The sequence below is a fragment of the Haematobia irritans genome, chromosome 1 (genome assembly GCF_050003625.1).
Source record: "Haematobia irritans isolate KBUSLIRL chromosome 1, ASM5000362v1, whole genome shotgun sequence".
Lineage (NCBI taxonomy): Eukaryota > Metazoa > Arthropoda > Insecta > Diptera > Muscidae > Haematobia > Haematobia irritans.
In genome coordinates, this window is record NC_134397.1 from 170,057,088 (window position 1) to 170,078,897 (window position 21,810).

Consider the following 21,810-nt stretch of genomic DNA (forward strand, 5'->3'; position numbering starts at 1 on the left):
TAATTATTGGTATAAAGAGTCATCGATTTTTTATACCCTTCACCACTACTGTGGTACAGGGTATAATAAGCTTGTGCATTTGTATGTAACGCCAAGAAGGAAAAGTCTGAGACCCATCGTTTAGTATACCGATCGTCTTAGAATTAAATTCTGAGTCGATTTAGCGATGTCCGTCTGTCTGTCTGTCTGTCCGTCTGTCTGTTGATGTATTTTTGTGTGCAAAGTACAGCTCGCAGTTTTAGTCCGATTGTCCTAAAATTTGGTATAGGGGCCTGTTTCGGCTCAAAGACGATCCCTATTGATTGATATTGATGATAGGGATCAACACTATCGGTTCAGATTTAGATATAGCTGCCATATATATTTTTCACCGATCTGGTCATAATTGGCGTGTATATCAACCGATCTTCCTAAAATTCCGTACATCCGAATATTTTATGAGTCTCGAAAAACTTGCAAAATATCAGCCAAATCGGTTCAGATTTAGATATAGCTCCCATATATAGCTTTCGCCCGATTTACACTCATTTGCCCAAAGAGGCCAATTTTTTGCTCCGATTTAGTTTAAATTTTGCACAGAGAGTAGAATTAGCATTGTAGCTATGAGTGCCAAATTTGGTTGAAATCGGTTCAGATTTAGATATATCTCCCAAATATATCGCTTTCGCCCGATTTACACTCATATGACCACAGAGGCCAATTTTTAACTCCGATTTTGTTGAAATTTTGCACAGGGAGTAGAATTAGCATTGTTGCTATGCGTGCCAAAATTCGTTGAAATCGGTTCAGATTTAGATATAGCTCCCATATATATGTTTTTCTGATTTCGACAAAAATGGTCAAAATACCAACATTTTCCTTGTAAAATCGCCACTGCTTAGTCGAAAAGTTGTAAAAATCGAGCGATAGACCATAAATAAACTTTTTCGAAATTTCCTTAAAATTGCTTCGAGTGATATTTAAAAGTATGTATTTGGGACAAACCTTTATATATAGCCCCAACACATTTGACGGATGTGATATGGTATCGAACATTTAGATCTACAAAGTGGTGCAGGGTATAATATAGTCGGTTCCGCCCGACTTTAGACTTTTCTTACTTGTTTTCTTATGCAAATCAGTTCTAAATAGTCAAGAAATAATATTGGGAGATGGTTGTTGACCCGATATGAACTCTATTCTATATGTATGGGATATATTTTCCAAATTAGTGATGTACACAGATGAGTCCTTACGAAATTATTTCACAATAGTAAAAAATTTCTTAGGAGACAGAGTAAATTGTAAAGTAGATCTTAGGGCGGACGAACGTGGCTAGATCGACTCAGAATATCACCACGACCCAGAATATATATACTTTATGGGGTCTTAGAGCAATATGTCGACGTATTATAAACGGAATGACAAAGTTAATATACCCCCATCCTAATGTGGAGGCTATAAAAACTGAGGCATATTTTTCATTTATGTCAAAACAATAAAAATAATTTGTTTTATAAATTTTCTGGTATATTTTGCACATATCGATATTAGTTAGCGAAAAAGGTATAAAGATAAATTATGGACGATGATAACCGCGTATGTACAACAATATTATTCGAGAAAACCAACTGAAAATTTATAAAATTAAAATTTTAGCTTGATGTAAAATTGAATGAAATTTGGAAAGCATGCCGCAAAATTCAAGATGCCTTATTCAAGCATGGATTTAATATAGCTAAAGAATTCTGTCCGTATGATCCACAAGGAAAGGGTTTAATATCGGGTAAATAAAAAAGATTTTTAATTTTTCACATACAAGCTCTCGATAATATTTTCATTTTAGAATCATTGTTCAGTAGCATTTTGGGTAAATATAAAAATGTAATTGGACTATCGGATTTTGAACTTCGAGAAGTGACGGACTATTTTCGGCTACGTGATGGCCGTGTTGTGTATGGTGAATTTTGTAAGGTTGTATGTGGTGAAAGTAAGTACTGTTAATATAATTTTATTTTATTATAAATTGCTCCATTACGAGTTATGTCTTCAACTATAAATTAGGCCATGTTTCAAGTAAAAGGCCTCTCGTAAATGACGTCTCCGAATGCGAATGGTTTTTAGTTTTATAGTGAAGTTACAATCACCCAATTTAGGAAGGATTTCTTTACCTGTGCTAATTATATATAACACCAACAAGGAATGAAATGTCTTTCTAATAGATTGATACGATTTAGGAATGTCCATTCTTTGGTATGTCGGTCCGTGTCTCTACACTCAGATAAGGAATATGATCATCCCAAACATGTTTCAAGAGCAAAATGTTATTTTTAGACGGAGAAAATAGAACATGTTTGTCGCACAAAAAGTTGGTTTCTCGACATGTACAGTACATGGTTGCCGAAATCAGATACATGATTTCTGAGAAAATGAATATATTAATTATACAATTCAATTTATTTGGCATACACATTACATTTCCAAAATTTAGATTTCAACTGTCATTGCCTTATAAAAAGAGATTTCAAATCTCGAAAAATGTGGATTTTGAGTGTAATGTGTAGTCCTATTAAATTAGCATTTTATTATTAAAATTAAATTTTATATCATATACCTTTCATTTCCTTAATGTGTATTTCCAATTATTTGTGGAAAGTTTGTCAAAATTTCATTTTTATTGGAAATTTTATCAAAATTTGATTCTATAGGAAATTTTGTCAAAATTTCATTTCTATAGGAAATTTTGTCAAAATTCCATTTCTATAAGAAATGAAGGGACCCTCAGATTTGGCTTGTGGAGCCTCTAACAGAATCATATTTCATCCGATCCGGCTGAAATTTGGTACATGGTGTTGGTATATGGTCTCTAACAACCATGCAAAAATTGGTCCACATCGGTCCATAATTATATATAGCCCCCATACAAATATACAAACCAAAATGTCGTGCGTGAGCGTTAGTCACGAAAATATCTTCGTGAGTGTGCGTGAGTAACGAATTACACTCACGACAATATTCCCGCTCACCAACATAAAACGCTTAAGAGTTAAATTCAATTACAATTCTAGTGATACCTGAGATGTTAAGAGTTTAATAACACTCTCGATTTTAATAATGCTCATGTTTTCAGACACTTCGGTAAGGTAAATTAATTATAAAATTATTCGTGAGTCACGATACTTTTTGGTGATTCACGGTATTTTTCGGGAGTCACGGTATTTTTTGTGAGTCACGACGTTTTCGTGCGTGAGTGTGCGTGAATACAAATTTTCTTTTCGTGAGTGTGCGTGAATCCTACCAAAAACTATCGTGCGTGAGTGTGCGTGAGTATGATTTTTCTGTCGTGAGTGTGCGTGAGCGTGAGTAAACTATTACTCACGCGCACACCTCTAATACAAACCGATCCCCAAATTTGGCTTGCGGAGCCTCAAAGAGAAGCAAATTTCATCCGATCCAGCTGAAATTTGGTACATGGTGTTGGTATATGGTCTCTAATAACCATGCAAAAATTGGTCCACATCGGTCCATAATTATATATAGCCCCCATATAAACCGTTCTCCAGATTTGATCTCCGGAGCCTCTTGGAGGAGCAAAATTCATACGATCCGGTTCAAATTTGGAACGTGGTGTTAGTATATGGCCGCTAACAACCATACCAAAATTGGTCCATATCGGTCTATAGTTATATATAGGCGATCTCCAATCACACAAAAATTGGTCCTTATCGGTTCATAATCATGGTTGCCACTCGAGCCAAAAATAATCTACCAAAATTTTATTTCTATAGAATTTTTTTTTTCAAAATTTTATTTCTATAGAAAATTTTGTTAAAATTTTATTGGGTTCATAATCATGGTTGCCACTCGAGCCAAAAATAATCTACCAAAATTTTATTACTATAGACAATGTTGTCAAATTTTTATTTCTATAGAAAATTTTGTCAACATTTTATTTCTATAGAAAATTTTGTTCAAATTTTATTTCTAAAGAAAATTTTGTCAAAATTTTATGTCTATAGAAAATTTTTTTAAACTGAATTATATACGTATTTGATCGACCTTTTTTGATTTAATATATATGGACTTACATACAATTTAGAAGACGGTGTTAGGAGGTTTTAAGATACCTTGCCATCGGCAAGCGTTACCGCAACTTAAGTAATTTGATTGTGGATGGCAGTGTTTAGAAGAAGTTTCTACGCAATCCATGGTGGAGGGTACATAAGCTTCGGCCTGGCCGTATATACTTGTTATACCCTTCACCACTACTGTGGTACAGGGTATAATAAGTTTGTGCATTTGTATGTAACGCCAAGAAGGAAAAGTCTGAGACCCATCGTTTAGTATACCGATCGTCTTAGAATTAAATTCTGAGTCGATTTAGCGATGTCCGTCTGTCTGTCTGTCTGTCTGTCTGTCTGTCCGTCTGTCTGTCTGTCTGTTGATGTATTTTTGTGTGCAAAGTACAGCTCGCAGTTTTACTCCGATTGTCCTAAAATTTGGTATAGGGTCCTGTTTCGGCTCAAAGACGATCCCTATTGATTTTGGAAAAAATCGGTTCAGATTTAGATATAGCTGCCATATATATTTTTCACCGATCTGGTCATAATTGGCGTGTATATCAACCGATCTTCCTCAAATTCCGTACATACGAATATTTTATGAGTCTCGAACAACTTGCAAATTTTCATCCAAATCGGTTCAGATATAGATATAGCTCCCATATATAGCTTTCGCCCGATTTACACTCTTTTGTTCACAGAGGCCAATTTTTTGCTCCGATTTAGTTGAAATTTAGCACAGGGAGTAGAATTAGCATTATAGCTATGCGTGTCAAATTTGGTGGAAATCGGTTCAGATTTAGATATAGCTCCCATATATAGCTTTCGCCCTCATATGACCACAGAGGCCAATCTTTTACTCCGATTTAATTGAAATTTTGCACAGGGAGTAGAATGAGCATTGTAGCTATGCGTGCCAAATTTGGTTGAAATCGGTTCAGATTTAGATATAGCTCCCATATATAGCTTTCGCCCGATTTACACTCATATGCTCACAGAGGCTAATTTTTTGCTCCGATTTAGTTGAAATTTTGCACAGGGAGTAGAATTAGCATTGTTGCTATGCGTGCCAAATTAGGTTGAAATCGGTTCAGATTTAGATATAGCTCCCATATATATGTTTTTCTGATTTCGACAAAAATGGTCAAAATACCAACATTTTCCTTGTAATATCGCCACTGCTTAGTCGAAAAGTTGAAAAAATGACTCTAATTTTCTTAAATTTCTAATACATATATATCGAGCGATAAATCATAAATAAACTTTTGCGAAGTTTCCTTAAAATTGCTTCAGATTTAAATGTTTCCCATATTTATACCCTTCACCACTACTGTGGTACAGGGTATAATAAGTTTGTGCATTTGTATGTAACACCAAGAAGGAAAAGTCTGAGACCCATCGTTTAGTATACCGATCGTCTTAGAATTAAATTCTGAGTCGATTTAACGATGTCCGTCTGTCTGTCTGTCTGTCTGTCCGTCTGTCTGTCTGTTGATGTATTTTTGTGTGCAAAGTACAGCTCGCAGTTTTACTCCGATTGTCCTAAAATTTGGTATAGTGTCCTGTTTCGGCTCAAAGACGATCCCTATTGATTTTGGAAAAAATCGGTTCAGATTTAGATATAGCTGCCATATATATTTTTCACCGATCTGGTCATAATTGGCGTGTATATCAACCGATCTTCCTCAAATTACGTACATACGAATATTTTATGAGTCTCGAAAAACTTGCAAATTTTCATCCAAATCGGTTCAGATATAGATATAGCTCCCATATATAGCTTTCGCCCGATTTACACTCTTTTGTTCACAGAGGCCAATTTTTTGCTCCGATTTAGTTGAAATTTAGCACAGGGAGTAGAATTAGCATTATAGCTATGCGTGTCAAATTTGGTGGAAATCGGTTCAGATTTAGATATAGCTCCCATATATAGCTTTCGCCCGATTTACACTCATATGACCACAGAGGCCAATCTTTTACTCCGATTTAATTGAAATTTTGCACAGGGAGTAGAATGAGCATTGTAGCTATGCGTGCCAAATTAGGTTGAAATCGGTTCAGATTTAGATATAGCTCCCATATATATGTTTTTCTGATTTCGACAAAAATGGTCAAAATACCAACATTTTCCTTGTATATCGCCACTGCTTAGTCGAAAAGTTGAAAAAATGACTCTAATTTTCTTAAACTTCTAATACATATATATCGAGCGATAAATCATAAATAAACTTTTGCGAAGTTTCCTTAAAATTGCTTCAGATTTAAATGTTTCCCATATTTTTTTACTAATATTGTGTTCCACCCTAGTCCATTAGCCGACTTTTGCCGAATTTTGAGTCTATAGATTTTGTAAAAGTCTATCAAATTCTGTCCAAATCGAGTGATATTTAAATGTATGTATTTGGGACAAACCTTTATATAGCACCCAACACAATTGACAGATGTGATATGGTATCGAAAATTTAGATCTACAAAGTGGTGCAGGGTATAATATAGTCGGCCCCGCCCGACTTTAGACTTTCCTTACTTGTTTTTAGTTATTTTAAGTCACTAATTTTCATGTGTTCTTCCAAAATTAGAACATGGCAAAGGAGACCATAAAGATATTGCCACCGGATTGGAATGGAACGATCCTATGCATGTAAATGTTATACCACGACCCGAAGAACGTCGCCAATTATGTTTGATTTTGATCAAAATAGCTCAATTTGCTCATCTGCCTTTACTGCCATATTTCCAAGATTATGAAATGGTAAGTTGAATACCGATATATTACCCACAGAATACCGATTATTACCCACAAAAGAAACCGTCAGCAACAACAGCAAATAAGTTATTTGTTTCAGCAGTATTTACTGAAAATGGGAACACACGAAAAAAAGAGTTTTTTATTCAATAATGAAATTAATCAAATTAATTTTTAATTGAAATTTCTTCAATCGCTGATAGTATAAAACACTAACGTCAGAATTAATTGATCGAAATAAAAAAAAATCATTAATAAAATCATTTTTATACCCTTCACCATAGGATGGGGGTATATTAACTTTGTCATTCCGTTTGTAACACATCGAAATATTGCTCTAAGACCCCATAAAGTATATATATTCTGGGTCGTGGTGAAATTCTGAGTCGATCTAAGCATGTCCGTCCATCCGTCTGTTGAAATCACGCTAACTTCCGAACGAAACAAGCTATCGACTTTAACTTGGCACAAGTAGTTGTTATTGATGTAGGTCGGATGGTATGTCCGTCCGTCCGTCTGTTGAAATCACGCTAACTTCCGAACGAAACAAGCTATCGACTTTAACTTGGCACAAGTAGTTGTTATTGATGTAGGTCGGATGGTATTGCAAATGGGCCATATCGGTCCACTTTTACATATAGCCCCCATATAAACGGACCCCCAGATTTGACCTCCGGAGCCTCTTAGAGGAGCAAAATTCATCCGATCCGGTTGAAATTTGGTACGTGGAGCTAGTATATGGTCTCTAACAACCATGCCAAAATTGGTCCATATCGGTCCCTAATTATATATAGCCCCCATATAAACCGATCCCCAGATTTGACCTCCGGAGCCTCTTGTAGGAGCAAAATTCATCCGATCCGGTTGAAATTTGGTACGTGGTGTTAGTATATGGTCTCTAACAACCATGCAAGAATTGGTCCATATCGGTCCATAATTATATATAGCCCCCATATAAACCGATCCCCAGATTTGTTCTCCGGAGCCTCTTGGAGGAGCAAAATTCATCCGATCCGGTTGAAATTTGGAACGTTGTGTTAGAATGTGATCTCTAACAAACACGCAAGAATTGGTCCATATCGGTCCATAATTATATTTAGCCCCCATATAAATCGATCCCCAGATTTGACCTCCGGAACCCCTTGGATGAGCAAAATTCATCCGATTCGGTTGAAATTTGGTACATGGTGTTATTAACAACCATGCAAAATAGGTCCATATCGGTCCATAATTATATATAGCCCCCATATAAACCGTTCCACAGATTTGATCTCCGGAGCCGCTTGGAGGAGCAAAAACCAAAGTGTCTGAAAACATGAGCATTATTAAAATCGAGAGTGTTATTAAACTCTTAACATCTCAGGTGTCACTAGAATTGTAATTGAATTTAACTCTTAAGCGTTTTATGTTGGTGAGCAGGAATATTGTCGTGAGTGTAATTCGTTACTCACGCACACTCACGAAGATATTATTTTCGTGACTAACGCTCACGCACGACATTTTGGTTTGTTAATCACGCTCACTCACACTCACGCTGTTGTCATGAGCGTGACTCACGACTCACGCACGAATCACGAAAATTTTCGTGAGTCACGACAATTTCGTGTCACGTGCACACCTCTACTTTCTACGCAATCCATGGTGTAGGGTACATAAGCTTCGGCCTGGCCGAACTTACGGCCGTATATACTTGTTTTTTTTTTTAATGGTTTATACTTTTCTGGCGGCAAAGAGTCTTTGTAAAACACGACTTTTTTGAAAATTTGCCCTATTTTCATCGATATATTTTGAACCAGTTAACTTATCACCGATCCAATTATACAAGATTGATCGTCATCTCAATACCTTGAAGTACCAACAACGATATATTCGGATATGAATCGAGATTTGATTAGTTTAGTGAAAAAGTCCCAAAAACTAAAAATAACGGGATATCTCAAAAACTGTTCCATAAAAAAATTTTTAACCTTCATTTTCGAATTCAGCAGATCAGTCACCTCTCATCAAGTGTACATTTTCAGTGAAAACTAGTGTAATAAGATAAATTTAGCATTGGTTTAATTACGGACTGCTTTTCTGTGTATAATCAAACTTGTATTATTTTTATTTTCTAGATATCACAAAATGTCGGAACCATTACTGTTAGCCACTTTTCAAGGGTGCTACATTTCATGAAAATTCCTATATCAGATAACGACTTTTTACTACTATTGAAACGCTATATGAAGGATTCATATTTGGTGAATTATGTGGCATTTGTCAAACATTTACAAAACATATTGGATTATTTAAAAACCAATAAACTAACTGATAATGCGATGGTAATATAGCATAATACCGATGTTGTCATTTAATTCCACAATCTTAATATACTTATGTATATCTTCCCAACTATCATAGAAAATAATACAAAATTTCCCAGGAAAACTGGTAGATTTAGATTTACCCGAACTTCCTCCGGTAGATGGTACGAATATAGCCCAGAGGGTCTTCAAAGATTTCTGTAATCATCCCCAAGAAAACAAAGATATATGTGAAATTATATTTTGCCTACAAAAACAAGTTCATAAGAATCGTATACGAGTATGTGAATTTCTGGAGGGATTTGATTTAATGCATACTGGATGTGTAACCAAAAATCAATTCGATAGAGCCCTAAATAATATGGGAATACGAAAATATTTAACGCAGCGCGAATTGGAGTTGTTATGCTCGCGATATATTGATCCCATCGATACCAATCGCATCAGATGGCGAATGTTTGAAGATGAAATTGATAGGGGTAAGGAATGTATTTGCGCTCAAAATCGCATTATATAATATATGTATATACAAACGCAATTATGAACAGACACTCATAGACCAGCAGTCTGGAAAAACCATCCGTCAGTGTCTGCTGTTTTTTGTTTTTGTACGTAATGGCCTTGCGAACAATTCGCAAGGCTTTAAAATGTCGCCCAAAGGATTTTCAAGAAACAGAACAGTTTTGTTTTTTAGTTTGATGTTATTCATTAATTTGGGAAAAAATCAGATGTTTTTAGCAAATACAAGACATTTTCTTAATACAGTAATCGCCCCTTATTTACCTCCCAGCAATTATCCGAGTGAGGAATTTGTTCAGAATAATATTTATCAAATTCAGCTGGAGAGTATTAAGATAACAAGAGAACGAAACTGTCAAGCGAAACTGCGTCAACAGGTGGGGATTTAGAATCTACTTTGTAATAGCAAATGTTCTTTTATATAAATCTTTTCATTCTATTAAATTTTTTTGGCAGACAATTTGAAATTATAACTGCCGATGCCTTTATAAAGAATTTATCAAAACAGCGCTTCGACCGCAACGTCGGTTACAGTAATCCCTCGATTTACGTCGTCTCGGTTTACGTTGTTTCGATTTACGTCGTCAAATTTTTTGTTCCATAAAACTTCGATTTACGTCGTCGATTTTTTGCCCACTTTATCAGAAACGCCTTCCATAAGTTAAATAAGTATCAACGATGATGACATCGAAAATTATTTTCTGAAATTCTTACCGAAATTACTGAATTACCTTTATTTTTGAAGTTTTGTATTTTGTGCACGCACATACGTACATAAATGGACTTAGGAGCAAGTATAAGTAAATTTTAGTTCGGTTTACGTCGTTTCGATTAACGTCGTCAAATTCCGGAACCAATTACGACGTTAATCGAGGGATTACTGTATACCAAAGCTGCAGGCATTGTGCGACATCTATACGGTTGACATTTGTGGTTTTTGTAGAAAAGAAATTTTCGTCCTCTTGTTATCTTAATACTCTCTGATTGAGCACAACACACGGTTGCCACAGTTGGTAGAATCCTACCAAAAAATTTTAGATTTTTTACTGTTTAGTAGATTGGTAGAATTCTTGATGTTTTGGTAGATTTTGGAAAAATTCCTCTCCAACTAAGAGGTACTTCGTAAATATTCTAAAGAAATAAAATTTTGACAAAATTTTCTAGAGAAATAAAATTTTGACAAAATTTTCTATAGAAATAAAATTTTGACCAAATTTTCTATAGAAATAAAATTTTGACAAAATTTTCTATGAATTCAAATTTTTGGTAAATTTTCTCCAAATTTTAGTAGACCCTGGCACAACAGCAAAGAAAATATTTGCTGATCGAATTTGGGAGCTTGAAAAGATATTATAGTACAAAAATATACCAAAAAGTACTTTTGGTTCTTAAATATGCTTTAGAGAAAAATGTATAACCTAAAAATTTTATAATTTAATGTTCGTGAGACCTTAAAGTACAAAAATATAACAGCAGACATCGACAGAATTTTTTATATGAGTGTATACTAGAGGTCTGCATCGAATAACTTTTCACTACATGTATGCAATTCGCTGTCGAATATAGTACATACACTGTCTTTCTCTCAGAGCGCAAGTAGTGAAGTGAAGAGAACACTTGCTTGTCAAATACCACCAAGTACTTATCCGAAACAATATGTGTTCCGAAAAAAGGAACAATAAAAATGTAAGTACTTGAGAAAAAGTACAACATGGATTCTCTTTACTTCACGTGGTACCACAAGTATTTCTCAGTTATGTGCGAAGCAAAACTTTCCATTATTATTAATCATAGATATGTATGTATATCACATATTTCATATATTTATGTATGTCACACACTTACCTTAACGTTTGCCGTTCTTTATAATAAACCAAAACATATATTATGGAGATTAACTGTTTTTTTGTATTTCTGAAACTGCACTTGGTACATGGAGTACTCTATGAAGTTTTGTTCTCGCAACATACTCGACGTGATCACTCTGAGTACACTTCAATAAGAGAGAAAGAGGAATATGTGTTTGTTGGTAGTGAAGACATCAGAGTAGCAACAAGAAGTTACTCGTGGCTTTTGGTGTTCATCAAAATGTGTACCAATAGTTTTGCAACTCTTTCAAATAGATGTACTCATGTACCAAGTACACGTGTACTCTGCATTTACAACTGGAATTGTGCAGATCTCTAGTGTATACTAACAAATTTCTTTTGGGTGTAAAGATTATTTAAGTCTTACCCCCATTTTCATGAAGCTCCGTTAGTGCTACGTTAGCTAACGAACTTTTAAACCGTGATATCTATGTTACATATCTGTCATCTGGCATATGGAATATATACGCATATGCCAGTTAGAAACTTAACTACTGAAAAATTTTCAATTAAAGTTAACCGGAGAAAAGATATTTCCATTTTTCTTTCTGTTAACATGGCAGTTAAAGCTTAACGGAGCTACATGAAAATGGCCGTTAGAGTTTCAAAATTTTAGGTGCCAAAATCCCAATTCTTTTTGCTTGTTTTTTGGAAAATAATTTATCAAACCTACTTTGTCTTTGCAGTCTTCACGGTTAAGCATTTGGAGAAAACGCCACTCCTAGAAGTACAATCTCCTCCTAAATATATTAAAGAAATGTCACGTGCTGGATCAATGAATTGGCATGAAGCTCAGCAAGGGATACGAGATCTATGTGAAGAATCTTTACGAAAAATTCAAATACGTATAAAGAATAGACGACTTCATATGCATCCTTTCTTTAGAAGTTACGATAAGTATGCGATACTCTTTATTGTATAATTTTTATGACCATATGACTCACCACAATTGGCTTTTGTTTCCAATTCGAATTAGACCCTTTTATACCTTTCATAACGTCCTGAAATTTGGCACAGATTCGTGTTTTCTTTGCAGGCAGATCCATAAACCGACCCCCTTGATTTTAGATCTTGGGCTTCTAGAAACTGTAGTTTTTATCTGATTTGCCTGAATTTGGAAATCTTGAAGTATTTAAGGACCATAAATAGGTGCGCCGAATATGGTGTGTATCGGTCCATAGTTTGATATAGCCCCCATAAAAACCGTTTTACCGATTTGATTTCTTAGGCTTCTAGAAACCGTACTTTTTTTCGATTTGCCTGAAATTGAAAATTTAGAGATATTTTAGGACCACAAATAGGTGCGCCGAATATGGTGTGTATAGATCCATGTTTTAGTATAGCTCCCATATAGACCGATCTCCATTAGCGTAGCTAGACAATTTTCCTAGGGGAGGCTATAGCCCCCCTAGAAAAAAATTAATAGACTGAACTTCAGTTCGATTCATGTTTTATTTTATAAAAATTAATAAAAAATCAGACTTCAATATAACTCGACAATTAATTTATAAAAAAGTAACTAAAAGTAGTTCCACACTTTTTCCCAGCAAAAAAAATTTTGTGTTGTGTTTCTGAAGTCACAACTGTAAAAGCACTTCCAAAAATGTCTTCACAAAGAAGTTAATTATTTTAAATACGCAGGAAGTTGTTTTGATTCAATTTTTTATAACTCATTTTTTCTTTAATGGGTATTTTTTTGTTTTTAATGGGTTGTTGTTGTTGTAACAGTTTATTGTGATTTCATCCATTTTTATGTTATACGCTTTGGTATTCAGCTTATGGCCAGATCGAGGAACTCTGCGACGTGTTGTGTTTTTAATGGGTATTTTTTTGTAATGGATTAAAAAAGAGTAAAAGTTTATAAAATGGTACAAATTTTTCAAATTTTGCCTCAAAAATGCTAGTCCATTCTATAAAATTTTAATATTTTAATAATTTTTGAAAATATTCGACAAACAAGCTTTATAATACATTAAAAATCATAAAAACTTTTATTCGGGAAAATATCACAAAATTCACCTTATAGTAAAGAAACCAACTTACAATTTAGAAGACAATGTTAAGAAATAAAATCGGCAACTGCTACCACAATGCAAAGTCGTAAATAGGTTTTCAAATTCTGGGGGGGGGCTAAAATTTTTCTGGGGGGTCTAAGCCCCCTCCCCAGAGGCCATCCTACGCTTATGCCGATCTCCCGATTTGACTTCTTGAGCATCTAGAAACCGTAGTTGTTATCCGATTTGCCTGAAATTGCAAATCTATAGGTATATTGAAACACATATATATGTGTCAAATATGCTGTGTATCGGTCCATGTTGTGGTATAGCCCCCATATAGAGCGATCTCCAAATTTGGGTTCTTGGGTTTTCTGAAATTGGAAATCTAGAGGTATTTTTATTTCACAAATATGTGTGCCGTACATGGTGTGTATCGGTCCATGTTTTGGTACAGCCCCCATGTAGACCCATCTCCCGATTTTGGGTCTTAAGATTCTAGAAACCATTGTTTTTGTCCGATTTTCCAGAAATTCGAAATCAAGATACCGAATATTTTTTCCAATTTGCCTGTAATTGGAAGTTTAGGGGTGCAATGGGACAACAAATATGTGTACCAAAAATGGTGTGTATCGGTCTATGTTGTGGTGTGGCCCCATATAAACCGATTTGACTTCTTGGACTTCTTTCAAGACACAGCAATATTTATACGATTGCCTGAAATTGAAAATCTAGACGTATTTGATCACCCAAAGAAATTTGTTAGTAGAAACAGCAGAAAAGTCTACTAAAACAGCAAAAAGTCTGCTGAAAAAGGAAAAGCAATTACTGTTTGCTGAAATAGCAAACCTTGTCTGCTATTTTTTAAGCTAGATTAAACTAAATCATATTTTAGTTCGGCTGAAACAAATAAAAATGTCAGCTTAGGGCCTACCGTAACACAATTACAGCAATATTTTATGAATATCTATAATAATTGCCCAAAATTTATAACAATTTTTTTAATTTGTTGTTCGCTAGACCCTGAAGTACAAAAATATAACAGCAGACATCGACTGCTGTTGTTAGCAGACTTTTTTCTATGAGTGATGTGTCAGCTTTTGATTTTATTGGTCCATTTTTTGGTATAACCTCCAAATAGATCGATTTCCGAAACCGAAAGTTTATTTCCACATTTTACTTCTTATAATCATTCTACAGAATTTATGTTTCGTATCACGGCGTTACATCATCATTTTCTTGCAAGCTTACATGAGATATTTGAGATTCCTCTAAAATTCAAACAAATATGGTTCATATAATCCAGAATCTGATGTAGTTTCCATATATATAAACATTAAATGTACCTTCGGGAAGCGTATCATTTGAACCGATCTCCTTGCAAACTTGTAACCCTCTACGACGCTTTCATAGGAAACTATTATAAAGGGTGGTTAAAATTTGAAGGGCCGATGTTGAGTTTTGGATAAAACACAAACTATTTAGGAAATTATTGTAATTTTATTTTATGATATATTCACTCATAGAAAAAAGTCTGCTAAAAACAGCAGTCGATGTCTGCCCAATAAACACAGGATGAGCGTTTTTCAAATGCAACAACTTTTCAGTTTGAGGGTAAATATAATTTTGAACATAAATTCAACTTGACTTGAAATAGCTCATCTTCAATACATCTTCAAATTGTTTGCGAATTACTTCCAATTTGCCAAAATGTTGACGAAATCTTTGAAAAGTTGTTGAAGATAATATGAGAAAACTTTGACAAAACACTACCCTAAAATGCAACGAAAAACCCATGTGGTTTTCAATACTTATTTGTGCAACGAAGTTCGTGGTCAATTGCAAGAAATAAAAAAATGGAAAAGTTTAGACAAATAACCAAATAGTTTATAAAAATAGGTAAGTGAAAATAAAAAATGAAATAAAACTTTAAGGAAGTCACTAAATGTATATCTCTTTGCAGAAAACTAAAATTATGGATTCTACGTTCTTGAAAACATTAAAAAGCTGGCCGATGAAAAAATGGTGGACAATTAACTGGAACTGCTTCAAATAGTTTATAATAATTGGTACGTCAATATGCAAAATTAGATCAACACTTTAGAGAAGTCTCTAAATTTAAATCTCTTTGCGGAAAACTAAAATCTTTGGATGCTACATTCTTGCAAACATTAAGAAGTTGACCAATGAAAAATGAGTGGCTTATCGACAAGAAAAAGTTTCCAGAAACATTACAAGTGCAACCAATTAAAATTGTTAAAAACAACAAATTGTTGAAATCAACAACTTCTTGATGAAAATGGGCATCACATCGTCAGTTTAATTCATATGCTATTATCAGTTTAAAATGGATATTTTGTGAATTCCTTCTGCTGGAAATCAATTCTAACACGCGGTCCAGTACGTTCCTAATTTCAAATTGCCCGCTTGTTAATAAATTTTAATGCTGTTTTATGACACCAAAAGGAAGGAAAACGAATTATCAATGCAAAAGTGTTTACTAATAATGTTTAAGATATTTAAAGTTTTTTTTTTTCTTGTTCTTATTTGTTGATATGTTTAATAAGATTATTATTTATCGATTGGTATTGTAGTGTATTATGTAGTGTAGTGTATTATTATATATTTTATTTTGATGAAAATGAATAAATTATACAAAATTCATAGAATTTTGGCTTTGACTTTCAATTTGAAGTGGGGATATCATTCATACAAATTTAGGTTGAAAAGTATTTGCAACGATGTTAATTTTGAATTTGACTCGCATCGAAAATTGTTTGACAAATTATTGAGTAGCGATGCATTTCAATTTGAGGATAACACTTGAGATATTATTGCTAATGTGTTGAATTTCACTGTTGAGGGTAATGTCTGTTTTTTCTTGAGAACGCGATTTTCTCAACAATTTCTCAACTTGAATATTACCCTAACCCTTTGAAAAAATGTTTGAAAAAATGTTGAAATTTAGCATTTTTCAAACGTTTGTGTTTATTGGGTGCTGTTATATTTTTGTACTTCAGGGCCTAATGAACAACAAATTATAAAATTTTTAGGTTATAAAATTTTCCCCAAAGCATATTTAAGAACCAAAAGTAGTTTTTGGTATATTTTTGCACTGTAATATGCTTACAAGCTCCTAAATACGATCGATAAATATTCAGGGTTTTGGTCAAATACTATAGATATTCATAAAATATTGTGTTAATTATGTTAGGATAGCTTCTAAGTTGACATTTTAATTTTTTTTAGCCAAAATAAAACATGTTTTAGTGTAATCGAGCTTAAAAAATAGCAGGAAATGTTTGCTATTTCAGCAAACAGTAACTGCTGTCCCTTTTTCAGCAAACTTTCTGCTGTTTTAGCAGACTTTTCTGCTAATTTGTTAGTATACTAACAAATTTCTTTGGGTGTTGGTATTACTCAATTATGTATGGAACAAAACATCGGCCAAATGGGCGCCGCGACCTCGGTGCCACACCTTTATCCGATGGTCCAAATTTTCGATGACGCTGAGGCATAATGGAGGTTCTATGCCGTTAATGTGCCGAATTATCTCATCCTTTAGCCATTAGCGTAGCTAGACAATTTTCCTAGGGGGGGGGGGGGGGGCTGTAGCCCCCCTAGCTAAAAATTTATAGACTGAACTTATAGGTTCAATTAATGTTTTATTTCATAATATTGAATAAAAAATTAGACATCAAAATAACTCGACAATTAATTTATAATAAAGCAACTAAAAGTAGTTCCACACTTTTCCCAGCAAAAAAATTGTGAGTTGTTCTAAAGGCACAACTTTAAAAGCACTTCCAAATATGTCCTCAATTATTTTAACTACACAGGAAGTTTTTTTACTTCATTTTTTTTCATATTTTAATGTGTAATTTTTTGTTTTCTTTTTTTTCAAATAGTTTAAGAAAAGAGTAAGAATAAATAAATTGGTACATATTATTCAAATTTTGCCATAAACTGCTAAATCCATTATAGAAAAATCGATAATTTTGGAAATTATTCGAGGATAAACGTTTCAAACAAGTCAGAATGCATTAAAAATCATAAAAACAATAAAAAAATTATTTTTTTGGGAAAATATCACAAAATTTTTTAATTCACATTCAAAACACTGAATTCGGATCTCACCTTAAGAAGTGATGCAAATTCATTGCAACGGCTGTTGAAACGGTGGACATTTGTCCTATGACAAATTGCTTCTCCGCCAATTTTGCACCACTTCTAGACCCAGAAAGAACATTTCACTACTTTTTTGGCGACGCTTTTTCGCAGCATTATTAAGATATTAATTTATGAAAGAATAGTTTTAATATCAATTACTATTTTTTTAATTAAATTGACTAAACTAAATCAATCAAAAGCTTTATTTCACAAATATCTGACTTCAAACATTGCCATCGGCAACTGCTACCACAACCCAAGTAATTCGATTGTTCATGAAAGTCTTTAGCGGAACTTTGTGCAATTGTATATACTTGTTTAATTGTTAAAAAAAAAATAAAAAAAAAACTATAGACATTTATTGAAAAATGGAAAATTATAAATAGAGTTTCAAATTCTGGGGGGGGCTAAAATTTTTCTGGGGGGGGTCTAAGCCCCCTCCCCAGGGGCCTTCCTACGCTTATGCATTTAGCTCTTGAATTGTTGCTGGCTTATCGACGTACACCTTTTCTTTCAAATAACCCCAAAGAAAAAAGTCCTGTGTCAAATCACATGATCTTGGCGGCCAATTGACATCGCCATTACGTGATATAACACGGCCATTGAATTTGTTGCGCAAAAGAGCCATTGTTTCGTTAGCTGTGTGGCAAGTGGCACCGTCCTGCTGAAACCACATATCGTCCACATCCATATCTTCCAATTCGGGCCATAAAAAGTTCGTTATCATCTCACGATAGCGAACACCATTCACAGTAACTGCCTGACCGGCCTCATTTTGGGAAAAATACGGCCCGATGATGCCGCCAGCCCATAAACCGCACCAAACAGTCACCCTTTTGTGGGTGCATTGGTTTTTCGACAATCACTCTTGGATTATCATTCGCCCAAATGCGGGTATTCTGTTTATTGACGAATCCACTGAGGTGAAAATGTGCCTCATCACTGAAGATGATTTTCTTCGAAAATTGATCATCCACTGTTGCCATTTCTTGGAACCATTCTGCCTATTCACGACGTCCATGGTTCAAATTGAGTAAGTCTGAAATAGAGAAATGTCAAATAAAATTCGGAAAAAAATTTGGCGTTTAGGTGTGGTTCACATTCAACATCGGCCCTTACAATTGGCCGAACTTACTGCTGTATATACTTGTTTTATATAACTAGAGTACGGACTAAATAACAATTTAGAAAATAATGTTAGGAAGTTTCATGATACCTTGACATTGGTAATTGTTACACAAGTAATTCGATTGTGGATGACAATCTTTAGTAGAACTTTGTACGAAATCCATGGTGAATGGTACATATTATTCAGCTTGTCTGAACTTTTGACCGTATATACTTGTTGAAATTAAAATTGTGTTAAAACGAGGAAAATTATAAAAGTTTCGCCTTCGGTTATTTGCCTTCATTACACCCATTATTGATTTTTAACCGAATACCACGGCCGAAGGCGAATCCTCGGTCGAGCTCTACAAAATTGACTTCTTACACACAAACTAAACTCCAATTACTTTTTATATGTAACAGTATGGAACCTCTTCCTTTTCAGACTCAATAGTGGCCACGTTCCATGCAAAATTGCCAATCAAATATTTGTGAACAATGGTATTTTGTTATCCAATGATGAATTGAATAGTATAGTCGATCGCTACGGTAATGAAATGGGATTCAACTATACGCGTTTTCTAGAGGATGCAGACCCAGCAGAATATGCGGTACCTAGACTGAAAGCTTCCTCGCCGTTACAAACCAATTGTACACCATCAGCGAACAATGAATTGGATTCCCATAAAGATGAGAAAGCAATAAATGAGGAATATATAATCAGAGTTCTGACAAAGGCAAAAAGACAAGTCGTCACGAAAAGTATACCCGTCGTTGATTTCTTACAAGATTATGATCGTCATCGCGAAGGAGAAATTTTAGAAGGAGATTTTCGCCGTGGTCTGGACAATGCTAACATAAAGCTTACGCCTCAAGAAACAGATACGATTTGTAAAATGTAAGTCCCTTCAACGGGGGCACTATTCCGTTTGTACTGATAGTTCTCTTTCAGATTCCGTTCTCCAAAACGTGGTTGTTCTGTTGCTTATCGTGACTTTTGTCGTGCTCTGGATGAAATCTTTGTTCAAATCGAAACAACGTTTGGTGACAACGAAGCCACGGCCATACCGCTTAAGCACCTAGCTAACTTGGATTGCTTCGAGTGTTTCCTAAACTTTGATGAACGCACCCTATGTTCTCAAGCCCTCATGAAATTAGCTCGGCAACCCGATGAAATTTCTAATTTAAGTGAGGTTTTCAAAGATTTCGATCGTGAAAATTGTGGAAGCATACAAAAGAACCAATTCATACGTGCCCTAACATTGCGTGAAATGCATCATATGTTAAGTAGCCGTGAATTTGAGATAATCTTTAAGTGTTTTGGAGTACAGCGTGGAATCGACTTGGAATTCAATTATCGCGAATTCTTGAATATCTTGAAAATTCTCTACCAAACCGGCCAGGTCAAAAGAAACTATTAAATTAATATGTATTGATAATAAAAGCAACTGAAGTTACCAAAAAATTTTACATTTCAATTAGAAACCGAGAAAAAGCTATCACTGGCACAGTTCTGGCTTTACGCATTAGGTAAATAAGTTATAATTTGATTTTCCGAATTCATCCGGATTTCTTTAAAGAAAAATCCAAAGAAATTCACATCATATCTTTTATTTATATGTATTCATATTTAAGAACTTTCGCCATTGATATCGAAATTTGACTTCTGGAAGAGCAAATTTCATCCGATCCGTTTGAAATTTGGTATGTGTTGTTAATATGGTATAAATTTTCTAACAACCATTGGCCGATAATTATATAAAACCCATCTATACAAACCGATCCCAAAAAAAAGAAGGGACCAATTTCATCCGATCCGTTATAAATTTGGCACGTGATGTCAATATATGCCTTCTAACTATGCAAAAATCGGTTTATATCGGTCCATATATGTGTGTAGCCCTCATATAAGCCGATCCGATCCCCAGATTAGACTTCTTGATCTCATGGAGGAACAAATTTCATTCGATCTATAAAAACGATCAAGAACGAATGTGGCTTATATAGGAATTTAATCTAACTTTTCATCTAACGTAGACTCCATTGGACTAACTTACAATTTAAAAGGTAAAGTTAACAAGTTTTATGTCAACTGTTACAAGTAAAATCCAAGGTTTTGGATGACAGTAATTCTTGTTTTTAAATTCTCCTGTTGCTTTCCATTTTCATCACTTAAAAAAGATAAAATCTAAAAATGAGCCAACAAGCCCGAAAAATGCCAAATATGGAACCAAAATGAAAGAGCCAGAAAAGAGCTAAAAAAAAAACAACTCAGATCTTTAGAGCCAGTGTAGAAAAAAGATTAAGCAAACAAGTTTTTAAAGAAAATTTTGTATTGACGTTACGATATCAAATTATTGTATTTTGAAGCTGAAAATTGAAAAACTGTGACTTTCAGTCACATTTCCTTTATTATTTTAATGATTTTTGCCTCGGGCGGGAATGGAATAAGCCATGACGAGTGGCTTTTCGATTATCGAACAAATAAATTTCGTGCACATCTTCTAAATCAATTTGCTAAACACTTTATACTCACTCGCCTCTTATAGATAAATGTAGTAGCTATTAATTCTATGAAAGATATGAGAAAAAAACAATTTGGCATTTCATTTTTATTCATTATTTTATTGATCATTAAAAATTATCAAAGATAAATAAAAAGAATATTCGAAATAAATATTATTCTGCAGCCGACACTTGATGGCAATAGGGCATTACACCACCACACAGGTTTGTTCTCCAACGCTAAACGATGCAAATACTCTATTACATTTACTTACCAGTCAATATAGGCACAAAATGCGTCAGCATAGCAGTATTGTTTGTGTCTCATCCCAAGTCAACATCGTATCTGGAAAATTTATCCAATGTGCCTTTTGTCTTGTCCCGACAAACTTGGAACACAAAATAAAATTAACATATTAAAAATTAAGGAGATTAAGGGAGTATATTTATCAAATGAAGAAAGTGTCTCTCTAAATGTACAAATCGCATAGGGCTACAAACATGTTTTGGTATGTAACGAGATTTTGTTAACAAAGCTGAAGAACTGTAATGTATTAA

The 21,810-nt window shown here is 34.2% G+C and overlaps 1 protein-coding gene across 1 annotated transcript; it reads left to right on the forward strand.

Moving 5' to 3' along the window:
- The first annotated feature begins 1,436 nt into the window (after nt 1–1,436).
- Nucleotides 1,437–20,212, forward strand: LOC142222120 (uncharacterized). Its single transcript, XM_075292080.1, has 9 exons — nt 1,437–1,578; nt 1,639–1,765; nt 1,826–1,969; nt 6,620–6,792; nt 8,901–9,107; nt 9,187–9,568; nt 12,163–12,373; nt 19,193–19,645; nt 19,700–20,212. Exons 1-9 carry the CDS (start codon nt 1,561–1,563, stop codon nt 20,166–20,168), a joined length of 2,184 nt encoding a protein of 727 aa, XP_075148195.1. The 5' UTR covers nt 1,437–1,560; the 3' UTR covers nt 20,169–20,212.
- Nucleotides 20,213–21,810: the final 1,598 nt, after the last annotated feature.

Excerpts from the sequence above, each read along its gene's own strand:
- LOC142222120 (XM_075292080.1), top strand. Across the intron at positions 1,970-6,619 it reads TAAGGTTGTATGTGGTGAAA|AACATGGCAAAGGAGACCAT; the intron begins GTAAGTACTGTT and ends TTCCAAAATTAG. Across the intron at positions 9,108-9,186 it reads AACTAACTGATAATGCGATG|AAAATAATACAAAATTTCCC; the intron begins GTAATATAGCAT and ends CAACTATCATAG.